The following is a 24,728-nucleotide window of genomic DNA, read 5'->3' as shown; positions in this document are numbered from 1 at the left end:
CCCCCGCCCCCTCTCTGCCTGTGCCAGCGCGTGCTGCTTTCAATGGAGGGTTCACCGCGGCGGTGGGCTATCTATGTTGCATAATAAGCCGAGGAGAGGTACGAGACTGAAACGCGTGGAGTCACGTTATCTAATTATGGTGAAATGAGGTCTGAGCAGACGTAAGGCCTCGTGCACACTACCGTATTACAGCTCCGTACAGCCTCCCACCATGATATAGACTTCTATAGGCCCCTACTAGACCTCAGCTATGGGACCGCTGAGGACAAGAGCAGTAATCCCATAGAGAAGAATAGAGCATCGCCGCACATGCGTGACCATTGCTCCATTTGCTTGCGGGACTCGGCGACCCCCGTGCTTGTGATGAGCAGTCGGACCCCCACCAATCAGATAGGCATAGGTAATAAGTGGTTATGGTGGGACAACCCCTTTCTGTCCCACGTATACCTGAATATAGTGCTGTATTATGGAGGCACTCTACCCTAGAAGCGGCCCATAGTGCCTAATAGAGACCTAACTGAAAGCTCCAGGGGCCTCAATGCAAAATCTGTAACTGGTTCCCTACCCTAACTTCTGTCATCTAATGTGGTAGAGGGGCCTTGGGGGGGGGGGCGTCCCTGCGCGCATTGGGGGTGAGGTTTAAAATGGGGGGGGGGGGGGGGGGGGTTGGCAGCAGGGGCGGTGACTAGAATCCATGGGGTCCATAGCAGAATTAAAGTGATGGATGACGGCGCAGTGTATCAGAGAACCCACATGGTGGTGCGAGATAGCAAAAAAACACCAGCTTGCTGTTCCTTATAGAAATGAACACCTGAGTGGCCCCCGATACCTCTGGGCCCCATAGCGACCTGCTACGGCTAGATATTGATATTCTGACATGGAAGATGCTATAGGTGCCCATACATGATGAGATATATATTGTAAGTGCTTGCGAGAGATTGCTGTCAGTGAATAGGAACATTCTTCATTACACCCAGAGGCTGAAAATCTCCTAATACTTCTCACAGCTGAAGATATGCTACAGTTTGTACCCAGTCTACACAATCCAGCCAAGTCCCTGTCCTGTCCAGGGACGGACATACACTGGACCGGTGAAATTTGGTACTGTACTGTGCATGCGCCAAACAGTGTAGTGAACCAACGTTCATACGTAGTAGTACATCTTCACTGCCTGGCTGTGTCAGTGAAATCATCATGGGGTGCAGCCAGGAAGTAAAAGGAGAGGAGCCTCGGGTGCACGGTGCAAACGGCAATGCCCTAGTTGCACCCGGGAGCTAATCAGCATAAAATAAAAAGGCCAATTTCCCCACAATGGGGGCCTCAGATGGAAATAGGACAAACACCATAAGAAGGGTATCGAGAAGTGGACATCTAACATGTAATATAATTTCACAGCGAGCTATGTGGTGACACATTCCCTTTTAAAGGGTGTGCAGTTTAGAACCCCATTTTCCTACACTCTATTAGGAAATTCTGGGTTAATAGGGAGGGGGTCCTCTCTTCAGGATCCTCATGTCTTGGCCGGAGTAGAGAATCTCTTATTCTGGAGGACCTGTCAAGTCCTACATTACACAGAAAACCTATTGATGTGAATGGGTGCTGTAATGCTTCATTGTCCTGTGGTGGCGCTGCAGGGAAACTGGACACTTATTACCAGGTTTCAGAAAGATGATTGCTGGATCGATGATTGGGACCCTTCTAACAAATATGATCGTCGGGGTCTAAGCGCTTGGACCAGGGTGGTGCTCCATTCACGCTATATGACTGCCGAGGACAGTGCCTAACTATCTCCTTCCATCCCATAGAAGTGAATAGGAGCAGTGGCGACGCCAGTGCATGAGGGGACCTCGTGATCAATGGGTGTCCCTGTGGTCAGACGCCCAGTGATCATACATTCGCTGCCAGAATGAAGAACGGTAGAGCTCTTGCTCCCGAAAAAACATATGTTACATGGACGCCCATTCATTTGGCTGGTGATAGCAGCTGATCGCCGGGGGGGGGGTTAAAGGGGTTCTCTCTCATGTAGAGAAAGTAAATACAAGGCACTTACTAATGTATTGTGATTGTCCATATTGCCTCCTTCGCTGGCTGGATTCATTTTCCAACACAATATACACTGCTCGTTTCATGGTTACGACCACCCTGCAATCCATCAGTGGTGGTCGTTGCTTGCACGCTATAGAAAAAAATAAATAAATCAGCCTCTCTGGGGGCCGGGGACCGTAGGAGCTCACGTACGGCTAGTGCTTTTCCCTATAGTGTGCAAGCACGACCACCGCTGCTGGATTGCAGAGTGGTCGTAACCATGGAAACAATGTGATCACAATACATTAGTAAGTGACTTGTATTCGCTTTCTCTCCATGATAAATTCTATTTGCTGAAGGGAGACGACCCCTTTAAAGAAGCGGGACCCGGAAATCGGTTGATGGCTTGTCTTATGAGACGTGTACAGAAACGGCCTTATTTCTGGCGTCAAAATCCTAAAAGTTGCTGAAGGAGGCGTCTCACCCACAGGCCGGCTGAGTGGAGAGCTGCCACATCTCCTGGGCCTGGCGCAGACCACAAGAGCCCAGAAATCCTTACTCCAGCGGCTTTGCTGACTCCTTGTCCAGATGTTTCCAGCCCACGCTATGTAAACACAGGGCCGGCCTGAACAATGCAGCTCTGAACGCGGAGCGTCGCCTCGACGAATCTCTGCTCAAATTTCCAGCAGAAGCTACAACGCTCCCATGGATATCATTACTAGCATGCACACAGATGGACGAGAGGGCAGTAGGAATAACCCCCCCCCCCCCCCTCCAATGTAGAGGATAGCTGATGAGACGTGCGGAATTGATCAGTCGCTGGATCGGTCTCGTGCGAAAATCCCTGAGATAACGGAATCGTGAGAGGAGTGATGTCACCCAACTATCAAAAATACAAGAAGACACCAAGTCCTAATATGACACCAGCAGTAGAGTAGGATTGAATGGGGTCAACCGCCAGCCATTCCGTTCTTGTGGCCCGCTCCTGGGCCCTTGCGCCTGAGGGGGCCAATGGCCCTTCTGCAGCAATGAGAGGACTCATGCTACTCAGATCATGACCAGGCAAAGTTTTGGATCACATGGCTTACGTCGCAAATCCGGCTCCATACAAACCACTTGGGTAGTGATTTCATGGATCTATTGGAGACTTAAAGGGGTACTCCGGTTACCTGAGGTTAGGGGATTACTATTAGATCGGTGGGAGTCCTGCCGCTGGGAACTCCACTGATCACAATCACAGGAACCCCCGTACCCGTAGAACCTTCCCCTAATGAACGGCGTGGCAGGTCGGGCATGCAGCCGCAGCTACCTTCATTGCCCAAGCTAGCCGAGCGCTGTCTCTGGAACTCCCATAAAAATGTCTGTCGAGATCCCCCCATTTTTGTGAACAGTGGGGTTACCCAGGACCTCCACGATCTAATAGTTCACATAACTGGAATACCCCTTTTAAGTGCATACGTTAGGTGCACCATCCTTCTGGCAACTACTAGGAAAGGGCCGAGGTCTTGACAAACTGAAAGAGAGATCCATCGGTTCAATTTAACATTTTGAAGGTCATTCCCAACAGTACAAAGGGGCTTCCAGTTTAAGAAAACCCATCTCGATACATCCTGTTGGTGAATCCAGGGTTAATCGAGAGGGGGTCCCCTCTGTTCAGGATCCTCATCTCTTGGCCAAAGTGGAGAGCGGATACAAAGAGCGTCTCTGGCTCTGGAGGACCCGTCCTGTCCTGCATTACACAGACCATTGATGTGTATGGACGCCGTGTAATGCTTAATTCCTCCTGTGGTGGCGCTGCAGGGAAACTGAGCACTTAGATTTCTTCATAGACTACAGGGGGACACGTTGTGGCCTGCTGACGGTCACCCCTTGTGCCGCTGATTGACTGGGTGACAACCAATATGACCACCATTACGGCTCCAACATGGGTTGTCATTCGGCCTCCTGAACAACACATCTGCCTTGCTATATCTGCTTCCAGGAAAGCTGAGTGACAACCCCAGCATGGTCACCCTTATGGCTCCCACATGAGTTGTCAACCAGCTTCATCGGTCTAGTTATCCTACAAGGAGTCTAGGAAAGTTTGGTGACAACCCATGTAAGATCTGCTACAGCGGCCATATTGGATATCTCCCGGCTTTCCCGGGTGCAGATAATATTTTCTTTTCGGCTTTTTATCTTGCTTTTCCATGTCCTATCGCTAATTCCCTAATAAAACAATCTTTTCCAGCCCCAAGCAAATTCGGGGTCCCTGGTGCTGGAAAATATAACGGACTTGCTGGAAACATTTCCTCTGCAGATGGTCGCCACTATTTACATTGGAACGGGCAGAAGGTACTTGGCCCAGGCGGGCAATGCAGGTGTTCTGCACCCAAAATGACGGCGCGGAGAAGACACTATTGAGTGGAACCTATAGGATAAGGCCTACAGACTGGGAAATTCTGCGGGGTGGTCCACACAGACCACTCCGTGGGTGGCCACTATTATTAGGATATGATCCTGGACCGGGGGTGGTTGTGGTATAATCGGCCCGATGGCATGTGCAGTCTGGAATGCGACCGTGTCCGGAAATGTCGGCAGACAACTCGCCTGCCTGTTACGTCCACATATCCGAGGTCATGCACCAATAGCATTAGATGGTCTCTGGGAAGCACCCGTTACCCTACTGGCATCGAGGGCACCTATCAGGTAAAATAGGAGAGTTCCCAAATGCTTTGATAGATGTATAATATAGGCATATCCGTTCGGACCACCCCATAGAATGAAGTGCGGCAATGAAATGAGTGAGGCAATTCGACGGTAGTGTCTCTATTCGGAAAAGCCCGTGGGCAAATCATCTCAAGTCACTTACTCGTATAAGTGTACCCCTCGCAACAGGAATTAAAGTAATAGGATGGATCAATCCTACCCAATTTGTATGCAACATAGAGGTACCGGAGCTAGAGGGGGAAGGGATGCCACCCATACCGCATCTGTGTCCGGATCTTCCATATAGTAATAGCTCTGACAACCGGGGTTCACTGCTTAGTCACCATAGTCATACATTACAACCTATAACATAATTAATAACGCAGATTAACCCAATCCTAAAAAGTGCACAGTATTAGCATTTTTTTTTTAAATCTGGATGCAGTACCACCAATGACCAGTATTGCGGTGTTTGTGAGCAAGGGAAATAATAAAAATGCAAAATATTTGACACCTTCTATTGGTTTCAGTTACGACTGTCCTGCTATGACATAGGCAGAGAGGATGCAGTATAGGTGGTTCACTCACCATCATGCTGAGGTGCCTGGGTACCAGCGCCAGGTGCAGCCCCCCCAATGTTGATAGGAGAAGCGCCTGGTTTGAAGCTTGGCGTAGGACCCTGGTTCCTCTCTCTGGTGCTGATGGTGGGTAGGTGTATGCCGTGCTCCGGGGTCGGTTCACCTGCATGTCTGCAGGGTACAGGGGCAGGCCTGCGTCCTTGGATTGCCAGCTCACCCCCTCTCCCTTGGACCATATGGGAAGCCAGGAGAGGTGTCTGGCCGCAACAGACATAAGGAGGCTCCAGGCATTGGTGGGAGAACATGGACGAGGGGGTAGGAGCACCCTGTTGCACAAGATCGAAGCCCTGCCAGATGATGAAATCTGGGTCTAAATATCCATAGGTCTCAGCTTTCCGCCTCCCTCCCGCAGGGGTGTTTTTTTTTTTTTTTGATAATCCAAGGTGCTGTATCAGCAGGGCACTGCGGTACGCCTGCAGTCTCCTAGAATCCCAGATTGCAGGACGGTGCTCTGTCCATCCTCCCTCCGGATCCTTCGGCTTCCTAATCCATCCCTCCTGCTGTTCCTTGCCTGAAGGAAGGTACAGCTCTGCTCCAATTCCTGCCTTGTCCTGAAATCCCCCCCAAAAAAACACAAAACAAACCACCCCCAACAACACAGCAGTTATCGCCTAAAGGAGGTGCGTCTGTCTCCTCTACCTCTAGGCACCCTTGGGTGCTCCCTCCTCGCCTCCCCCTGCACACCTCACGGTGTCATTTCTTTTGTTCTCCCTGTAGCTGCCTCGGCTGCTAGTGATGCTTTTGGCTTCCACCTCCTGCCTTCAGTTTTTTCTTCCTTTTTTCCGCACCCCCCTCTGCGTTCGTGAAATCTGACTCTCTTTCCTTGCCGTTGGATTTCACGTCAGATGTCTTTAAAATCTGGTCTGGATTTTCCCCCACATAGTTTACCCGCCCCCCCCCCCCCCCTCTCACTGGAATACCGTCCCTTTGCTTTTTTTTTTTTCGCTTTTCATGACTTACAGCATCCTGTCTTATAGGCGTATTAACCCCTTAGCGACGGTGCTCCTGGGTCCCCGTCCAGGTGCGGTAGGATCGGGTGCAGACGACCACAGAAAGAGTCATCCCGCCGGCGAACCATCCGCAACGTGGTGATATAAGGGGTTAACATCTGCTTTCAATTCATTGATCAGCTGACAACCACAGGGGGTTAATTTATATTTTCCAGCTGGTGCACTGGACTGTCTTAGTGGTCCCCATCGTCTCTCTTAAAAGCACAGGGATGCTCAACCTACAAAACTACAACTCCCAGCACGCGCGGACAGCCTACAGCAGGGCATGATGGGAGTTGTAGTTTTACAACAGCTGGAGGGCCGCAGGTTGAGCATCCGTGCCGTAGCAGGTGACACCTTGAAGTTAAATCTATAGGGGCGTATTCACATTGTAGGTCTTGACCGCACCGCGTGACTATAAGCCCATGGGCTGAGTTCGTTGATGTCATAGTTAGGGAGCGTCTTCCGCCATGATGGTTTCTCCTTCCCATTGACACTGGGGCAAGAACGTCAACGCCGATTCCTGGTAACAGCGGACCCGGGTCATTGGGTCCATTTCGGGGGGGGGGGGGGGGGGGGAAACATTAGAAAGACTGGTGCTGGTTACTTTGACGCTGCACGATTAAAGGGACAGGTTCATGCACTAGGGTTTCATTATGGAGACCACCAGCACCTTCGCAGTAAAGTATGGAGAGATGGTCTACTGAGCATGATCTGGAGAGAGGAGAGTACCTGGAGATGTAGAGGTGAACTGGTCTGGTCCATCAGTATCCACTTGTGGCCTCTTGCACATGACCGTATGTATTTTGCGGTCCGCAACAAATACGGATGACGTCCGTGTGCATTCCGCATTTTGCGGAACTAAACATCTGGCCCCTAATAGAACAGTACCATCCTTGTCCGTAATGCGAACAATAATGGGACATGTTCTATTTTTTTGCACGCGGAGTACCTTCCGTTTTTTTTTTGTGGACCCATTGAAATGAATGGTTCCGTATACGGTCCGCAAAAAAAAAAAAAACAGAACGGAAAAGGAATGAAAATACGTTCGTGTGCAAGAGGCCTAAGGGTCCATTCACACGTCCGCATGTGTTTGGCGGATCGGCAAAACACAGACACCGGCAATGTCCCTTCCGCATTTTGTGGACCGCACATGGCCGGCACTCTCATAGAAAATGCCTTTTCTTGTCCGCAATTTTTTGGCGGAACGGAAGTGCGGATGCGGACAGCACATTCCGGCCCCATTGAAAATGAATGGGTCCGCACCTGTTCCGCAAAATTGCGGACCCATTTTGCGAACGTGTGAATGGACCCTAAAGGGGAGCAGGACCCCAAAAATTGTGGGGGAAGGTTGGAAATGCTATAAAAAATATAAAAAATAATAATAAACATAAAAAAAAAGAAACCAAACTCACCTGCAGCAGTCTTTCTGCAGATTACATCCCAAAATACTGGCTGTGACCACTGAGACCAATGACTGGCTGCAGTAGTCAGACACGTCATGGCTGCAGCAGTTGAAGTATAGACCAATGGGAGCACTGGAGAGGTGGCATTGGAATGGCGTTGATTGAGCTGGTGAGGCTTTTTATTTTTATTTTATACCGTTCCCTCCTTTCACCAAAACTTTTGGGGCCCCAGAAAACCCCTTTAATGGTATCTCTGATTGCCAGAGATGGCACCAAACACAAAGAGCAGGGTCCTCTTTTCACATGATTTTCCCTACACTTCACTACGGTGATCAAGATACTGAAGCGGCAGTGGAGTCCTTCTGATTCGTGAAGAAGGTGACCAGACACAGGTGACGCATGTCTTAAAGGGACATATTCTACATTTTTCACACCAGCACCTGGATCGGAATATTTTTATGTATTTTTCATTGTAATTACATGTAATTAAAAATTTCATATAGCCAGTGAGTTATTCAATAAAATGTATCTGTATAGCGCCACCTGCTGCTTGGTCTTTTCCTTATTTTTTTGTCCGTCTCACTGAGGTGGTCACACATGCTCAGTTTAAATCAGCCGGAGTGCCGGAGGTTAGCCATCACAGGCCTAGCCTTGGATAGTTGTTTAATGTGGAATGTGGGAGTACCCCTTAAAGGGGTTGTCTGGTGGCATATCGCTAGTATCTGACACCAATGTCCAATAGGTGCAGGTCCCGCCTCTGGGACTCGCTCCTATCTCCATAAGTGAAGAAAGGCGCACTGCGCAAGCGCAAGCGCGGCCACCATCCATTCACTGTTATGGGAGTTCTGAAAATAGGCAAGCTCCGGCTCGGCTATTTCAGGCAGTCCCGTAAAGGTGGATGGAGAGTGTGCGCGTTCTGGAGATAGGTGCAGGTCCCAGAAGTGATCTGACATCGGTGGCCTATCCTAGCGATATGCTGTCAATGTCTGAGATGTGCCAACCCCTTGGATTAAAAAAACAAAAGCGGCTGCTTTCTGCCAGAAACAGCGCCACGCAAGTCCACTGGCGGTGTCTGGTATTGCAATCCAGCTTTACTGAAAAGGGTTCTCTGGGCTACAGATACTGAGGATAGGGGATAACTATTAGATCTGTGGGTACCCTCACCAATTACAAGAATGCGGACCCTGTACACCTCGGGGTCCCCGAAATGAAAGGTGCGGCAGGTCGGGCAGGTGAACTGCGGCTCCATTCATCTCTATGGGAGTTCTGTACTTGGCTGTCTCTGGAACTCCCATAGAGACAGAGCGGTAGTTCCCATGCTCGACCTGCCTCCGAGGGGTAAGGGGTCCCCGTTCTTGTGATCAGTGGGAGGGGGGCCCCCAACCGTGTATCCTACAACCAGAGGAATACCCCTTTAAGGCATCTTGCAGGAGTAGATGCCATGTGCACCCAATGAATGGTCATGCTCATAGCCCGTATGACTGGCACATGATTTCCCTCAGAATCACATGACGCACAAGCCCCTGTAAGATATGGCTGCGACTACACGTGCGCCAATCTGGATGAGAGGTGGCACATAATCTAATATGGTGGCAGCAGTCTTCTGGCTTCTGATCTTCCGCCCAGAGTGCCAATAACTCTCCCACTCCACAGACTGGCACGTGTATAGACCTGTAAGTAAATGTATATACCATATGCAGCTAGCGGGGTGACTCCGCTGTGAACTGTGTTGGTGCCATGTGTCGGCCGCACTTTTCCAGCTAGAAAAACACCACTAAGGGGAAGCGCTCTGTCCTGTCCCACAGGGGCCATTATACGCTGTCCATCATGGGTACAACACTGGTCAAACTCTTATGGGGTGGTCTGGCATGGACCACCCTCTATCAGACTAAGGACCCATGCCAGAGGTCTTACAGTAGCACCTACGGCTGTGTACTACAACATGTGCCACCGTGTGGTGCCCTCCAGAAGGCGCTATATTCTTCTTACCTCAATGCCAAGATTATTTTTCGTGCCGCTATATAAAACCGGAAAGGTGCTGTGGTCTATATTCAAACATGGCAGATCTGTTGCAAGGAAATTCTGCAAGAAATCTGCTGCGTGTGAATTCAGCCTAACACACTAATTACTAATGAGCCATGGACCCTAAGGGGGGGGGGGCCCCTTTCACACGGGCGAGTATTCGCGCGGGTGCGATGCGTGAGGTGAACGCATTGCACCCGCACTGAATCCGGACCCATTCATTTCTATGGGGCTGTGCACACGAGCGGTGATTTTCACACCATCACTTGTGCGTTGCGGTGAAAATCGCAGCGTGCTCCCTTTGTGCGTTTTTCATCCACGCAACGCAGCCCCATAGAAGTGAATGGGGTTGCGTGAAAATCGCAAGCATCCGCAAGCAAGTGCGGATGCGGTGCGATTTTCACGCACCGGTTGCTAGGAGACGATCGGGATGGAGACCCGATCATTATTATTTTCCCTTATAACATGGTTATAAGGGAAAATAATAGCATTCTGAATACAGAATGCATAGTAAAACCAGCGCTGGAGGGGTTAAAAAAAAATAAAAACTAATTTTAACTCACCTTAGTCCACTTGATCGCGATGCCCGGCATCTCCTTCTGTCTCCTTTACTGAACAGGACCTGTGGTGAGCATTAATTATAGGTCAAGGACCCTGTGGGGACGCTCACTCCGGTCATCACATGATCCATCACATGACCTTTTAACCATGGTGATGGATCATGTGATGACCGAGTGACGTCACCCAGGTCCTTGACCTGTAATGAATGCTCACCACTGGTCCTGTTCAGTAAAGGAGACAGAAGGAGATGCCGGGCATCGCGATCAAGTGGACTAAGGCTCTTTCACACTTGCGTTGTCCCGGATCCGGCGTGTACTCCACTTGCCGAATTACACGCCGGATCCGGAATAACGCAAGTGAACTGAAAGCATTTGAAGACGGAGCCGTCTTCAAAATGCTTTCAGTGTTACTAATGGCAGCCAGGACGCTATTAAAGTCCTGGTTGCCATAGTAGGAGCGGGGGAGCAGTATACTTACAGTCCGTGCGGCTCCCGGGCGCTCCAGAATGACGTCAGAGCGCCCCATGCGCATGGATGACCGTGATCCATGTGATCACGTGATCCATGCGCTTGGGGCGCCCCTGACCTCACTCTGGAGCGCCCGGAGAGCCGCACAGACGGTAAGTATACTGCTCCCCCGCTCCCCCACTGACACTTTACCATGGCTGCCAGGACTTTAGCGTCCCGGCAGCCATGGTAACTATTCAGAAAAAGCTAAACGTCGGGTCCGTTAATGCGCCGAAACGACGTTTAGCTTAAGGCCGGATCCGGGATCAATGCCTTTCAATGGGGCATTAATTACGGATCCGGCCTTGCGGCAAGTGTTCAGGATTTTTGGGCCGGAGCAAAAAGCGCAGCATGCTGCGGTATTTTCTCCGGCCAAAAAACGTTCCGTTCCGGAACTGAAGACATCCTGAACGGATTTCTCTCCATTCAGAATGCATTAGGATAATCCTGATCAGGATTCTTCCGGCATAGAGCCCCGACGACGGAACTCTATGCCGAAAGAAAAGAACGCAAGTGTGAAAGAGCCCTAAGGTAAGTTAAATATTTTATTATTTGTTTTTAACCCTCCAGCGCTGTTTTACTAAGCATTCCTTATTCGGAATGCTATTATTTTCCCTTATAACTATGTTATAAGGGGAAATAATACAATCTACAGAACACCGATCCAAGCCCGAACTTCTGTGAAGAAGTTTCGGGTTTGGGTACCAAACATGCGTGATTTTTCTCACGCGAGTGCAAAAACGCATTACAATTTTTGCACTCGCGCGGAAAAATCGTGGGTGTTCCCGTAACGTACCCGCACATTTTCCCGCAACGCCCGTGTGAAAGAGGGCCTAAAGGTCTCCTCATAGAAGGGATAACTTGAGATCTGGCTGATTGTAGAAGGGCATATTCACAATAATTCACTATGATCATTTTGCCTGCAGCGCCTCCAGAGGAGAACTAAAGCATAGCAACGGATCCATAAAAAAAAAAATCAAAGACCTGACCCTGAAGTCCTCCAGAGTCGACAGATTATCAAGTGGGAGGCAGGGACTAAAAAAGGAGATGAGACAGCGCTTACCAGCAAGATGCAGAACCCGAAGACATGACAGCTGTGGATCACCGGGGCCCGATAATGTGGGTGCCACAGGCGTATCACCATGAAATGGCGCGACTCGCACTCTACAGGCACACCTTTCAAGGGCAGCGTGCAGAGCTGAAATACAAGAGAAGAAAGACTTGAATGCATGCCACAAAAATGTCATATTAAAGAGCAGAACCCCTTCCTGATATTTATATAGGGCCCTCTCCCTTTAAGAGGAGCGTGCAGCACAGTGAGCTAGGGGTTGGCACTGTTGCCCGCCATAGTACTGTCTGCATGGAGGTTGTATGCCCTCGGCTTACCAGGGTTTTGTGTAGTTTTCTCAATTTCATCAAACCAAGTGCTATGGGGCCCTTGAGGAGGGGGCCCAGCCTGCTTCCATCCTTTTTGCAATTGAGTGGCTGTACCTGTGCAGGACCCCCCTCTTTAAAGGGCATCTGTCAGCAGTTTGCACCTATGACACTGGCTGACCTGTTACATGTGCGCTTGGCAGCTGACGACCATCTGTGTTGGTCCCATGTCCATATGTGCCCGCATTGCTGAGAAATATGATGTTTTGTATATGCAAATGAGCTCTAGGAGCAACGGGGGCGTTGCCGTTACACCTAGAGGCTCTGCTCTCTCTGCAACTGCTGCCCCCCTCTCCACTTTGATTGACAGGGCCAGACAGCGAAAACGTCAGCACATCTGGCCCTGTCAATCTGCCAAGTGCACATGCAACAGGTCAGTCATAGGTACAAAACTGCTGACAGATGCCCTTTAAAGGGGTTGTCCAGGATGGCTGCTCTCTTCCAAAAAACAGCTCCACGCCTGTCCACAGGTTGTGTGAAGTAAATGCAACTCATGGGCGAGGGGCATGTTTTTCTTATCCTGGACAACCCTTTAAAAAAAAAATACTGTGTAAGGGCTCATGCACACGACCGTATGTATTTTGCAGTCCGCAAAAAATACGGGTGACATCCCTGTGCATTCCGTATTTATGAGGAACGGAACAGCTGGACCCTAACAGAACAGTATTATCCTTGTCCGTAATGCGGACAATAATAGGACATGTTCTATTTTTTGGCGGAACAGAAATACGGACATACGGAAACGGAATACACACAGAGCAACTTCCGTTTTTTTGCAGACCCATTGAAAATGAATGGTTCCGCATACGGTCCACAAAAAAAAACGGACAGACACAGAAAGAAAATACGTTTGTGTGCATGAGCCCTTAAAGAGGGGACGTGGCCCAGGTTCATGGCCTAATTTCTTCCGGGGGGTGGGGGGGTGTGCTCCAATTTGGATATCAACTGTCTTTCCAAATCAGGCGTTTGGCCTACTATGGCAGCATCTATGGGGTTAAAATCACCCCCGCCTTCCAGATGATACTCTCCTAATAAGAGATGATGGTAAATGGGGCGGAAGGGAAGTGTCCTGACAGCTCCTGACGGACCCGTGTGTGCGGGTCGTGTTCGGCTCAGATATCTATCCCATTGCTCAGACATATCCAGGCCATGGAGAGTCATATTTAAAGGACAATGCACCCCTAAATTGTAATTTGTACAGCTGAGACCTCCCATTGCTCCGACAATTTTTATAGGTGTCGATTTGTGGACAAGATGGGGGTTTCATTTGACGACTGTCAAATAGCATCATGAGCCCGACTCACACTTAAAGGGGGTTGTCCAAGATTAGAAAAACATGGCTGCTTTCTTCCAAAAACAGCACCCCCTGAGCTGTGTCCTGGTATTTCAACTCAGCCCCGTCAGAGTCAATAGGGCAGAGCTGCAATACCGCACACAACCTGTGGACAGGGGTGGCAATGTTTTTTTGGAAGAAAGCAGCCATGTTTTTTTAATCATGGACAACCCCTTTTAAAGACACAGCGACCCCATATGACAAGCTGGGTGCTGAGCTCCCAGGTTGCTGCCTGGTTGGGCTTCGCTGGTTGGCACAGCGCCACCCTGTGGCCTCATGAACCTCCATCTTTGTGTGTGTCTGGAGGGCCCTCATCCTGACATACAACCCCCAGTAGGCAGAAAGGAAGTGAATCTAGCAAATCAGCAGGATTGATTTTTTTCCTGCCGGTGCGCCCCCTAGTGCTCACTAACAATAACCCCTTGCTGACGTTTGGGCGTCAGTCGCCTTCCGACTAAAAGCCTGCCATTATCTGCAACAGGACAGCGGGAAGCACGTGCCAGGACTAACGAACAGACCCTTAACCCTTAGCTGTATGAGGGCTTATTTTTTTGCGGGATAGGTTGTACTTTCTAAGGCCCACCATTAATTATGGCATAAAATGTAGTGGGAAGCGGTAAAAAAATTCCAAATGGGGTGGAATTGAAAACAAAAAAAATAATAATTCCTTCACCGTTTTACGGGTTTTGTTCCCACGCCATTTCGTTTACGGCAAAACCCTTGCCCTTCATTCTCTGGGTCAGTACGATTACAACGATACCCCATATGTGTAGGTTTATTATGTTTAAATCGTGGTAAAAAAAAATTTAAACTTTGATTAAAAAAAAGTTTTTTACATCACCATATTCTGACCCCCATAACTTTTTTATAATTATGTCTACTGAGATGTTAGGGGGTCATTTTTTTTTTCGGAACAATCTGTAGTTTTTATTGATACCATTTATGGAGTGTGCGTGACTTTTTGGTCACATTTTATTACATTTTTTAGAGTAAGAGAAGCAATGAAAAAATGGCAAATTGGCCATTTTGATCCGTTTTTCGTTACGCCATTCGCCGTATTGGAATATTTTATTTTTTTATATTTTAATAGTATGGGCGTTTTCGGTCGCGATGATACCCATGATGTTTATATTTATTGTTATTTAAGTATTTATTTTTTAATTATATGGAAAGGAGGGTGATTTAAACTTTTATATTTTTAAATTTTTTAATATATTTTTTTAAACTGTTTATTTTTGTGATAAATGAATTTTGAAGCTCATATATGAGCCTATAAATAATGTCTTTTTAATTTTTAATTTTGTTCTATCAGGGATTTTTAAAATGACATTTAAAGGGCTTCTGTCTTCTCTTTCGGTGATGTCATCGGCGCAGGCGCACTGAGGGAGTGCTGGAGGAGGCGAGCCTCCTTATCTCAGAGCGCCTGCGCCGAATCAACACAGGCGCAGCGATTTTTGAAATGCTGACAGGGCCTGGCCGGAGGAGGAGGATCGCGGCTGGCCCTGTCAATCACAGAAGGAGGGGGCGGTTTTCTGCGGCTGCTACCCGCAAGTAGACGCCCTACTTGCTGCTAGAAAGGTAATTAGCATATCATAAAAGTACGTTTTTTGCTAAATCTACTGAACGAAAATTATTAATAACATAATATTACATGTATGAAACAGCAGAGACATGCCGGCCATGGTCTGTCCGCTGCACGTGCGAGTGGGCGCCATGTTTACACATCGCTCCAGCGCTGTACATGTAGGTGGCGGGTAGCGAACGGGTTAAAGGGGGTTGTCGCACTAATAACAAGGCCTCATACACACGAACGTATTTTCTTTCCGTGGGGTTTTTTTGTGGTCCCGTATGCGGAACCATTCATTTCAATTGGTCCGCAAAAAAACGGAAGGTACACTGTGTGCATTCCGTTTCCATATGTCAGTTACGCAAAAGAATAGAACATGTCGTATTATTGTTCGCAAGGATAGGACTGTTTATTAGGAGCCGGCTGTTCCATACATAGAATCCACATGGACGTCATCCGTATCGGTGGACCGTAAAATACATACGGTCGTGTGCATGAGCCCTAAGGGATAAGTGTTGGATTGTGGGGGGGGGGGGGGGGGGTCTGACCAACGGGACCTCCAGAAAGCATGGGAATGGAGGAAGGTGGGGGGAACGGCCCCTAGGACACACCCCATGAGATGCCAGGCTGAAGATAATCTAGCAGAGCGATTGGACCAGTGGATCCGTGTGAGGGGCAGGGCTGGTTCTAGCTTTGTTCGTATAGTACAATCTATGTCTGATTTTCATTTTGTACATCAATCATGGGAGAACCCCTTTAAAAGGTGTTAGAATAACATGGCCGCTTTCTTGCAAAAACAGCGCCACCCCTATCCACAGGTTGCATGTGGTATTGCAGCTCATCCCTATTTACTTCAATGCAACTGGGCTGCAATACCATATGTAACCTCAAGGCAGGTGTGGCGCTATTTCTGGTAGAAGACACCAGCCACGTTTTTCTAAGACCCCCGATCTCGCTGTATTTTGTCGAGTCCTTTGCCAAAAATAATAAAAGAGCTCCGCAGATAATTATTTTCTTAGTCCTCAGATGTGTGCTGCGCGTGGCAGGCGATCCTTAGTGCTGCCAGGGTGACCTCTACGCCAAGTGACAGCGGGGACTGGCGGGTGATAGAGATGGGATTGTGCTCCTTGAAATCCGGAAATTACAAAACCTGGATGTATTATTGCGACACTGTGGCGGCGTCTTACGCAATATGTCCTGTTCCGTCTCCTCTCCGGTGTCAGGGGGACTACTACTGCTACGCTGCCCCCCTATTGTGAACACAGGGAAAGTCCTCCCAGGACCGGTCATCTTACAGGAACTACTAAGTATTTACAGTAATACGAAGTACTACCACCCCCATGATCATAGGGATAGGTCAGGGCTTTGGAAGTACATTGCTTCGGAAAGATGCATTGTGCCAAGTGACAAACTCAACTCTGCTTTTCATCCATAAGCAGCGCTAGTCCTGCTGCTCTGGTAGGTTATATCAGGGCTCTGGAAAGATGCATTGTGCCAAGTGACAAACTTAACACTGCTGCATCTATAAGCAATGCTAGCCCTGGGGTTCTGGTAGGATATGTCAGGACTCTGGAAAGATACGTTGTGCCAGGTGACAAACTCAACTCAGCTTCATCTATAAGCAATGCTAGCCCTAGGGTTCTGGTAGGATATGTCAGGAGTCTGGAAAGATGCGTTGTGCCAGGTGACAAACTCAACTCAGCTTCATCTATAAGCAATGCTAGCCCTGGGGTTCTGGTAGGATATGTCAGGACTCTGGAAAGATGCGTTGTGCCAGGTGACAAACTCAACTCAGCTTCATCTATAAGCAATGCTAGCCCTGGGGTTCTGGTAGGATATGTCAGGACTCTGGAAAGATACGTTGTGCCAAGTCGCAAACTCAACTCCACTTCATCTATAAGCAACGCTAGTCCTAAAGGCTCTGGAAAGATGCATTGTGCCAAGTGACAAATTCAATGTCGCTGCATGTATAAGCGGCGCTAGTCCTGGTGGTCTGGTAGGATAGGTTAGAGCTTTTACAGTAGGTTGCACCGGATAGATGCATTGTGCCAAGTGACAAACTCAACACTGCTGCATCTATAAGCAGCACTAATACTGGTGCTCATTAGGATACGTCAGACCTTTTGCGGTAGGTTGCCCCAGAAACATTTACTGAGCCAAGTGACAAAGTCCACGTCACTGCATCTAATACCCTGTGCTAGTCCTGGTGCTCTGGTAGGATGTGTCAGGGCTCCGGAAAGATGCTTTGTGCCAAGTGACAAACTCCACACTACTGCATACATAAGAAACGCTAGTCCTGGTGCTCTGGTAGGAAAAGTCAGGGCTTTTGCAGTATGTTGCTTCTGAAAGTTCCGTTGTGCCAAATGACAAACTCAACACCACTGCATCTATAACCCAGTGCTAGTCCTGGTGCTCTGGTAGCATACGTCAGGGCTTTTGCAGTGGATTGCTCCAGAAAGATGCATTGTGCCAAGTGACAAACTCAGCCCTGCTGCATCTATAAGCAGTGCTAGTCCTGCTGCTCTGGTAGGATATGTCAGGTCTCCAGTAAGATGCATTGTGCCAAGTGACAAACACAACACTGCTGCATCTCTAAGCAGTGCTAGTCCTGCTGCTCTGGAAGGATATGTCAGGTCTCCAGTAAGATGCATTGTGCCAAGTGACAAACACAACACTGCTGCATCTATGAGCAGTGCTAGTCCTGCTGCTCTGGAAGGATATGTCAGGTCTCCAGTAAGATGCATTGTGCCAAGTGACAAACACAACACTGCTGCATCTATGAGCAGTGCTAGTCCTGCTGCTCTGGAAGGATACATCAGGTCTCCAGTAAGATGCATTGTGCCAAGTGACAAACACAACACTGCTGCATCTATGAGCAGTGCTAGTCCTGCTGCTCTGGAAGGATACATCAGGTCTCCAGTAAGATGCATTGTGCCAAGTGACAAACACAACACTGCTGCATCTATGAGCAGTGCTAGTCCTGCTGCTCTGGTAGGATATGTCAGGTCTCCAGTAAGATGCATTGTGCCAAGTGACAAACACAACACTGCTGCATCTCTAAGCAGTGCTAGTCCTGCTGCTCTGGAAGGATATGTCAGGTCTCCAGTAAGATGCATTGTGCCAAGTGACAAACACAACACTGCTGCATCTATGAGCAGTGCTAGTCCTGCTGCTCTGGAAGGATATGTCAGGTCTCCAGTAAGATGCATTGTGCCAAGTGACAAACACAACACTGCTGCATCTATGAGCAGTGCTAGTCCTGCTGCTCTGGAAGGATATGTCAGGTCTCCAGTAAGATGCATTGTGCCAAGTGACAAACACAACACTGCTGCATCTATGAGCAATGCTAGTCCTGCTGCTCTGGAAGGATACATCAGGTCTCCAGTAAGATGCATTGTGCCAAGTGACAAACACAACACTGCTGCATCTATGAGCACTGCTAGTCCTGCTGCTCTGGTAGGATATGTCAGGTCTCCAGTAAGATGCATTGTGCCAAGTGACAAACACAACACTGCTGCATCTCTAAGCAGTGCTAGTCCTGCTGCTCTGGAAGGATATGTCAGGTCTCCAGTAAGATGCATTGTGCCAAGTGACAAACACAACACTGCTGCATCTATGAGCAGTGCTAGTCCTGCTGCTCTGGAAGGATATGTCAGGTCTCCAGTAAGATGCATTGTGCCAAGTGACAAACACAACACTGCTGCATCTATGAGCAGTGCTAGTCCTGCTGCTCTGGAAGGATACATCAGGTCTCCAGTAAGATGCATTGTGCCAAGTGACAAACACAACACTGCTGCATCTATGAGCAGTGCTAGTCCCGCTGCTCTGGTAGGATTTGTCAGGTCTCCAGTAAGATGCATTGTGCCAAGTGACAAACACAACACTGCTGCATCTATGAGCAGTGCTAGTCCTGCTGCTCTGGTAGGATATGTCAGGTCTCCAGTAAGATGCATTGTGCAAAGTGACAAACTCAACACTGCTGCATCTATAAGCAGTGCTAGTCCCGCTGCTCTGGTAGGATTTGTCAGGTCTCCAGTAAGATGCATTGTGCCAAGTGACAAACACAACACTGCTGCATCTATGAGCAGTGCTAGTCCTGCTGCTCTGGTAGGATATGTCAGGTCTCCAGTAAGATGCATTGTGCAAAGTGACAAACTCAACACTGCTGCATCTATAAGCAGTGCTAGTCCTGCTGCTCTGGTAGGATTTGTCAGGTCTCCAGTAAGATGCATTGTGCAAAGTGACAAACTCAACACTGCTGCATCTATAAGCAGTGCTAGTCCTGCTGCTCTGGTAGAAAACGTCAGGTCTCCAGTAAGATGCATTGTGCCAAGTGACAAACTCAACCTCGCTGCAGCTATGAGCAGCGCTAGTCCTGCTGCTTCAGTAGGACACGTCAGGGCTTTTACAGTAGGTTGCTCTGGAAAGATGCATTCAGCCAAGCGACAAACTCAACGCCACTGCATCCAGAGGACAGGTCATCAGTAAAAAAAAAAAAAAAAAACTCTTGGAAAACCCCTTTAAAGGGGTTGTCTGATATTTTTGGTATTGCACCTAGTCCTGGCGCTCTGGTAGGATATGTCAAGGCTCCGGAAAGATGCATTGTGCCAAGTGACCAACTGAGCTCTGCTGCATCTATAAGACAATTGAGCCATGTAAAGAGGCAGCCATCTTGGATGCTGTTTGTCATTATGCTGGAAACACTTGGGAATGCCGTGAATTAGAACTCTATTACAGTTTCCCACAAGACATAAATAGGATGACGGTCGTTTCCTGTTTTCTCCCCAAACACGTTCCCCCTCGGAGAAGAACAAGAAGAGAATCCCTGGAATCTCTAAATAAAACTCATCTTCCAAGCACGAGTCCCCGGGTCCCATGACCGCTCCGTGTTGTGACATTGTGAATTCCGCGTATTTCCTGGCTGCACATCACGTAAACCTGGCTTCACACACCGCAAGCTACAAACAGAGGAGGACATTCCAAAAAACTTGCAACGACTGCAGAACTACAACCCCCAGCATGCGACCAGCAAGTTGCTGTCACTGTGATACAACAGTAAAAATCCAAACCCACTGGAATTAGGTTCTGTGATCTTAAAGGGCAGCTGTTAGCAGGATCAACCCTATGAAACCAGGCATACTGCCCTGTGGGGTTGACTCTGCTGATTAAAATGATACCTTTCTTGTGAAAATCGGTTACGGCGTTCCCGAGAAAAAATGACTTTTGTTCTTTATGCAAAGGAGGGCTTCGGTGTACAGAGGGGCGGGGCCTAGCCACTCTAGTGCTGGCCACACCCCTCGGTGCACTGAAGCCCTCAATTGCATGAAGAATTAAACTCTTTTTTCTTGGGAATGCAGCAACCGATTTTCACAAGAGAGGTATCCTCTTAATCAGCAGGACAAACCCTATCAGGCAGTATGCCTGGTTTAATAGGCTTGATCCCGCCTTAAGGTGTTCTTTAACGGGGTATTCTTATCCGGGACATTTATCATATCGCTAGGATATGTCATAAATGTCAGATAACTGTGGTTCCAACCTGTAGGACCTGCTTCTATCTTCAGAATGCAACCCCGAATTGAAGGGAGAGCACTCAGCGCATGTGTGGCTACCCTCTGTGCCCTGCCATCGCTATCATTTGGCTATGTTCAGATTGGCTGTGCAAGCTCACCAAAATATCAGTGCAGATTTTCAGTGCAACCACTTTTGATAAATCTCCCCCATTAGGTGAGTTTTGCTAGGACATCCGACGGATAGGTTTGGCAGAAGACAGAAGGGTATGGAGCGGGCCGCCAATAGCGACTGCAGCATCTAAGTGGTTAGATAGAGGGAGCTCCCCATGCCACCCAGCTGCTCTACCCCTTCCCCTACCATGACGCGACTGCGGCATCTGAGTGCTTAGATAGAGGGAGCTCCCCATGCCACCCAATTGCTTTACCCCTCCCCCACTATGACGCGACTGCGGCATCTGAGTGGTTAGATAGAGGGAGCTCCCCATGCCACCCAATTGCTTTACCCCTCCCCCCCCATGACGGGACTGCATCTGAGTGGTTAGACAGAGGGAGCTCCCCATGCCAGTCAGTTGCTCTACCCCTCCGCCACCATGACGCGACTGCGGCATCTAAGTAGCTGGACAGAGGAAGGGGGCTCCCTATGCCACCCTTCTGCCCTCACCACCCCAACCATGATGCAACTGCAGTGTGTCAAGGGGTTGGCATGGCGGCTGGGGCCTAGTGGATGGCTCCAGGTCTGCCATGTTAGTACTCTTATTACTAAAGTATCCTTTTTCTCGCGGATCAGTTTTTTTGTACATGGAAAATCGGACACACTTGTGTTAATAAGGTCTTATAGGTATGGCCAGCTTAAAGGGGTTTTCCAAGACTTTTTGTTTGTTTCTGACACCCAGGACCCGCGCCCGTTGCTCGCAGTAGCACCACAGTGCCGTACATTGTATAGTGGCGGTGCTTGGTATTGCAGCTCAGCCCCATTCACTTCTATGAGGCTGAGCTGCACCTAGGTCATGTGACCTATGACGAGCGCCGCTGCCTTGTCAAACAACTAATTGGCGGGGGTCCCGGGTGTCGATCAGAGACCTATCCCGAGAACAGGTCATCAGTAAAAAGCTCTTGGAAAACTCCTTTAAAGGCGTTGTCTGAGTCTTTAGTTATTGATGACCTGTCCTCAGGATGGGTCATCAATATCTGATCGGCACGATCAGCCGTTGCAGCCTCCTCACAGTGTACCGAGCACAGCGCCGTACGTGGTATAGTGGCCGTGCTTGGTATTGCAGCCCAGGGCCATTCATTGGAAAGGGACTGAGATGCGCCCCATAGGCCATGTGAGCGCTCAGCTGATCGGCGGGGGTGCCGAACCCCCACCGATCGGAAACAGAAATCTCGTACAAACCCTTTAACAGAGAGGTCTATGGTTATCTAGTGATAAACCCCCCGACCCAACCACAATCCAGAATATATCCGCAACTAAAAAGATGCCCCTTAGAAATATCTGCGGTGATGCCCGCCGCCCCTTCCGCGTTTCATGCTTTGCCACTCGCTTTTTTTTCCTGCCATTTATTTTACTTAACATAATAATTTTCTCCCAGCAAGGAGAAGGGCGGCTGCGCTGGTACAAATTACAGACTGCGCTCTGCCAGCCGCACCTCGCACTGGTTTACCCGTTGGAAGCTGGGTCTATTGCTGCCAATTGGAAAAGTGAGAATATTTGCCATCATTTATTTTATTTTTTTACCGCATATTAACCATAATATTATTCATTACCAACCTACAAATCACTACAGCCATTGCTTAAAGGGGTTTTCCAGAAGTTAAAGGGGCTGTCCCACTGGAAAAAAATTCTAGGTTTTTGCAAACCAGCACCTTTGTAATTACATGTTGTTAAAAATTTTGTATAGCCACTGAGCTATTCAGTAAAATCTATCTGTATAGCGCCACCTGCTGTTTGCCCTTTTTCTAAAAAATTTCTCTCCAGCTCAGAGGTAGAGCTACATGCTCAGTTCCAGCCTTCATCTGCCACCAGCAGAAAGGACACACCCCCTGAGAAAGTACACCCCTCCTGAGAAAGGACACCCCCCTGAGAAAGGACACCCCTCTGAGAAAGGACACCCCCCCTGAGAAAGGACACCCCCCCTGAGAAAGGACACTCCCCCTTAGAAAGGACACTCCCCCTTAGAAAGGACACTCCCCCTGAGAAAGGACACTCCCCCTGAGAAAGGACACTCCCCCTGAGAAAGGACACCCCCCCTGAGAAAGGACACACACCCTGAGAAAGGACACTCCCCCTTAGAAAGGACACTCCCCCTGAGAAAGGACACTCCCCCTGAGAAAGGACACTCCCCCTGAGAAAGGACACACACCCTGAGAAAGGACACACACCCTGAGCTACCAGATTTTAAATAAATCTAGCAGAGTGATTGCAGCAATGAATGGGGAGATCTCTGGACCCATGTGAGATTGTAATGTACTATATGACATTTTTTACATTGCTCATAGGAAAACCCCTTTAAAAGTTGATGCCCTGCCCACAGGATAGGTCATCAGCATCTGATCAGTGGGGATCTCATTTCCGGCACCCCTGTCGATCAGCTGGTGGAAGGGACTAGCGTGCTCTAGCATGCCCTGCGGCCTCTTCCTCGGTCTGTGACGTCACCTCCATTGGTCACATGGGCCATTCAAGTGAATGGGCTTGAGCTGCAATACCAAGCACAGCCACTATACAATGTACGGCGCTGTGCTTGGAATACTATAGAGAGGCCTGGGCGCTCATCCGCAGAGCTCAGCCTCTTCAAACAGCTGATCGTGGGGGTGTCAGTAGTCGGACCCCCGCCTATTTGATACTGATCCTGAGGATAGGTCATCAATGTCTCCATGAGGACCCCCTTTAAGAAGACTGGATTGTCTTGCCGTCACTGTGCCAACCACCCCTTGTATAAAGGTGCCCATACACTTTAGATAGCCGTCGGCCAAAAGCTTGTTTACTATTCCTCCCAATCCCCATGTGCACTGGTTGAGACTGGTGAAACTGGAGCCACACAAAAGAAGCCTTAGCCACTTCATGGTCTCCACTTCATGATCTCTACCTCATGGTCTCCACTTCATGGTCTCTGCCTTGTGGTCTCCACTTCATGATCTCTACCTCATGGTCTCCACTTCATGGTCTCCACTTCATGGTCTTTACCTCGTGGTCTCCACTTCATGGTCTCTACCTCGTGGTCTCCACTTCATGGTCTCTACCTCGTGGTCTCCACTTCATTGTCTCTACCTCGTGGTCTCCACTTCATTGTCTCTACCTCGTGGTCTCCACTTCATTGTCTCTACCTCGTGGTCTCCACTTCATTGTCTCTACCTCGTGGTCTCCACTTCATTGTCTCTACCTCGTGGTCTCCACTTCATTGTCTCTACCTCGTGGTCTCCACTTCATTGTCTCTACCTCGTGGTCTCCACTTCATTGTCTCTACCTCGTGGTCTCCACTTCATGGTCTCTACCTCGTGGTCTCCACTTCATGGTCTCTGCCTTGTGGACTTCACTTCATGGTCTCTACCTTGTGGTCTCCACTTCATGGTCTCTACCCTGTAGTCTCCACTTCATTGTCTTTACCTCGTGGTCACCACTTTATGGTCTCCACTGCCATGTTCCCATGACCAGGGCACTAAAGCCGACTCAAGGCCTGGTATATACAGGAATCTCAAAGGTTCCTTGCAGATAACAGATCCCAGTGGTAGATCCCTGCTCGTCCACCCTTACCCCTGACTACTACCAGAGGCCTCTCTGTTACAGTGTCGCAGCGACCTGATAATTATTCTGCCGCTGTTCCAAATTGAAAGGACGAGAACAAGACTGAACCCAAAACAGGGAAATAAAGAGAAGCTAATCCTTCTGCTCAGCAATGATGGGAGCAGTAGTGATGAGACCCTGCAGCTTCTGTCCTCCAGATGAGCTGACGGCGGAGGCCGAGGCAGACTGTGTGTCTGCACCGCTCCTATCCAGCTGTGAAGAAGATTAAATGGCAGCGTGAACCAAACCCGTCCAAACACATCGGATGCGG

The 24,728-nt window shown here is 48.9% G+C and overlaps 1 protein-coding gene across 2 annotated transcripts in view; it reads right to left on the bottom strand.

The window, feature by feature from the left end:
• FGD1 (FYVE, RhoGEF and PH domain containing 1) overlaps positions 1 to 6,009 on the bottom strand; it is a 97,213-nt gene extending 91,204 nt beyond the window's left edge. The window contains exon 1 of one of the 2 annotated variants that reach the window (XM_040404946.1): positions 5,302 to 6,009. In XM_040404946.1, the coding sequence (XP_040260880.1) occupies positions 5,302 to 5,596 (295 nt within the window). In that variant the 5' untranslated portion in view covers positions 5,597 to 6,009. The remainder of the gene's footprint in view (positions 1 to 5,301) is intronic. The other variant, XM_040404948.1, reaches the window with a different exon arrangement.
• Between the last annotated feature and the right edge of the window lie 18,719 nt (positions 6,010 to 24,728).

The sequence above is a fragment of the Bufo bufo genome, chromosome 8 (assembly GCF_905171765.1).
Source record: "Bufo bufo chromosome 8, aBufBuf1.1, whole genome shotgun sequence".
Taxonomy (NCBI): Eukaryota; Metazoa; Chordata; class Amphibia; order Anura; family Bufonidae; genus Bufo; species Bufo bufo.
Note: the sequence above shows the minus strand (reverse complement) of the source record. Positions and strands in the feature narration are given on the sequence as shown.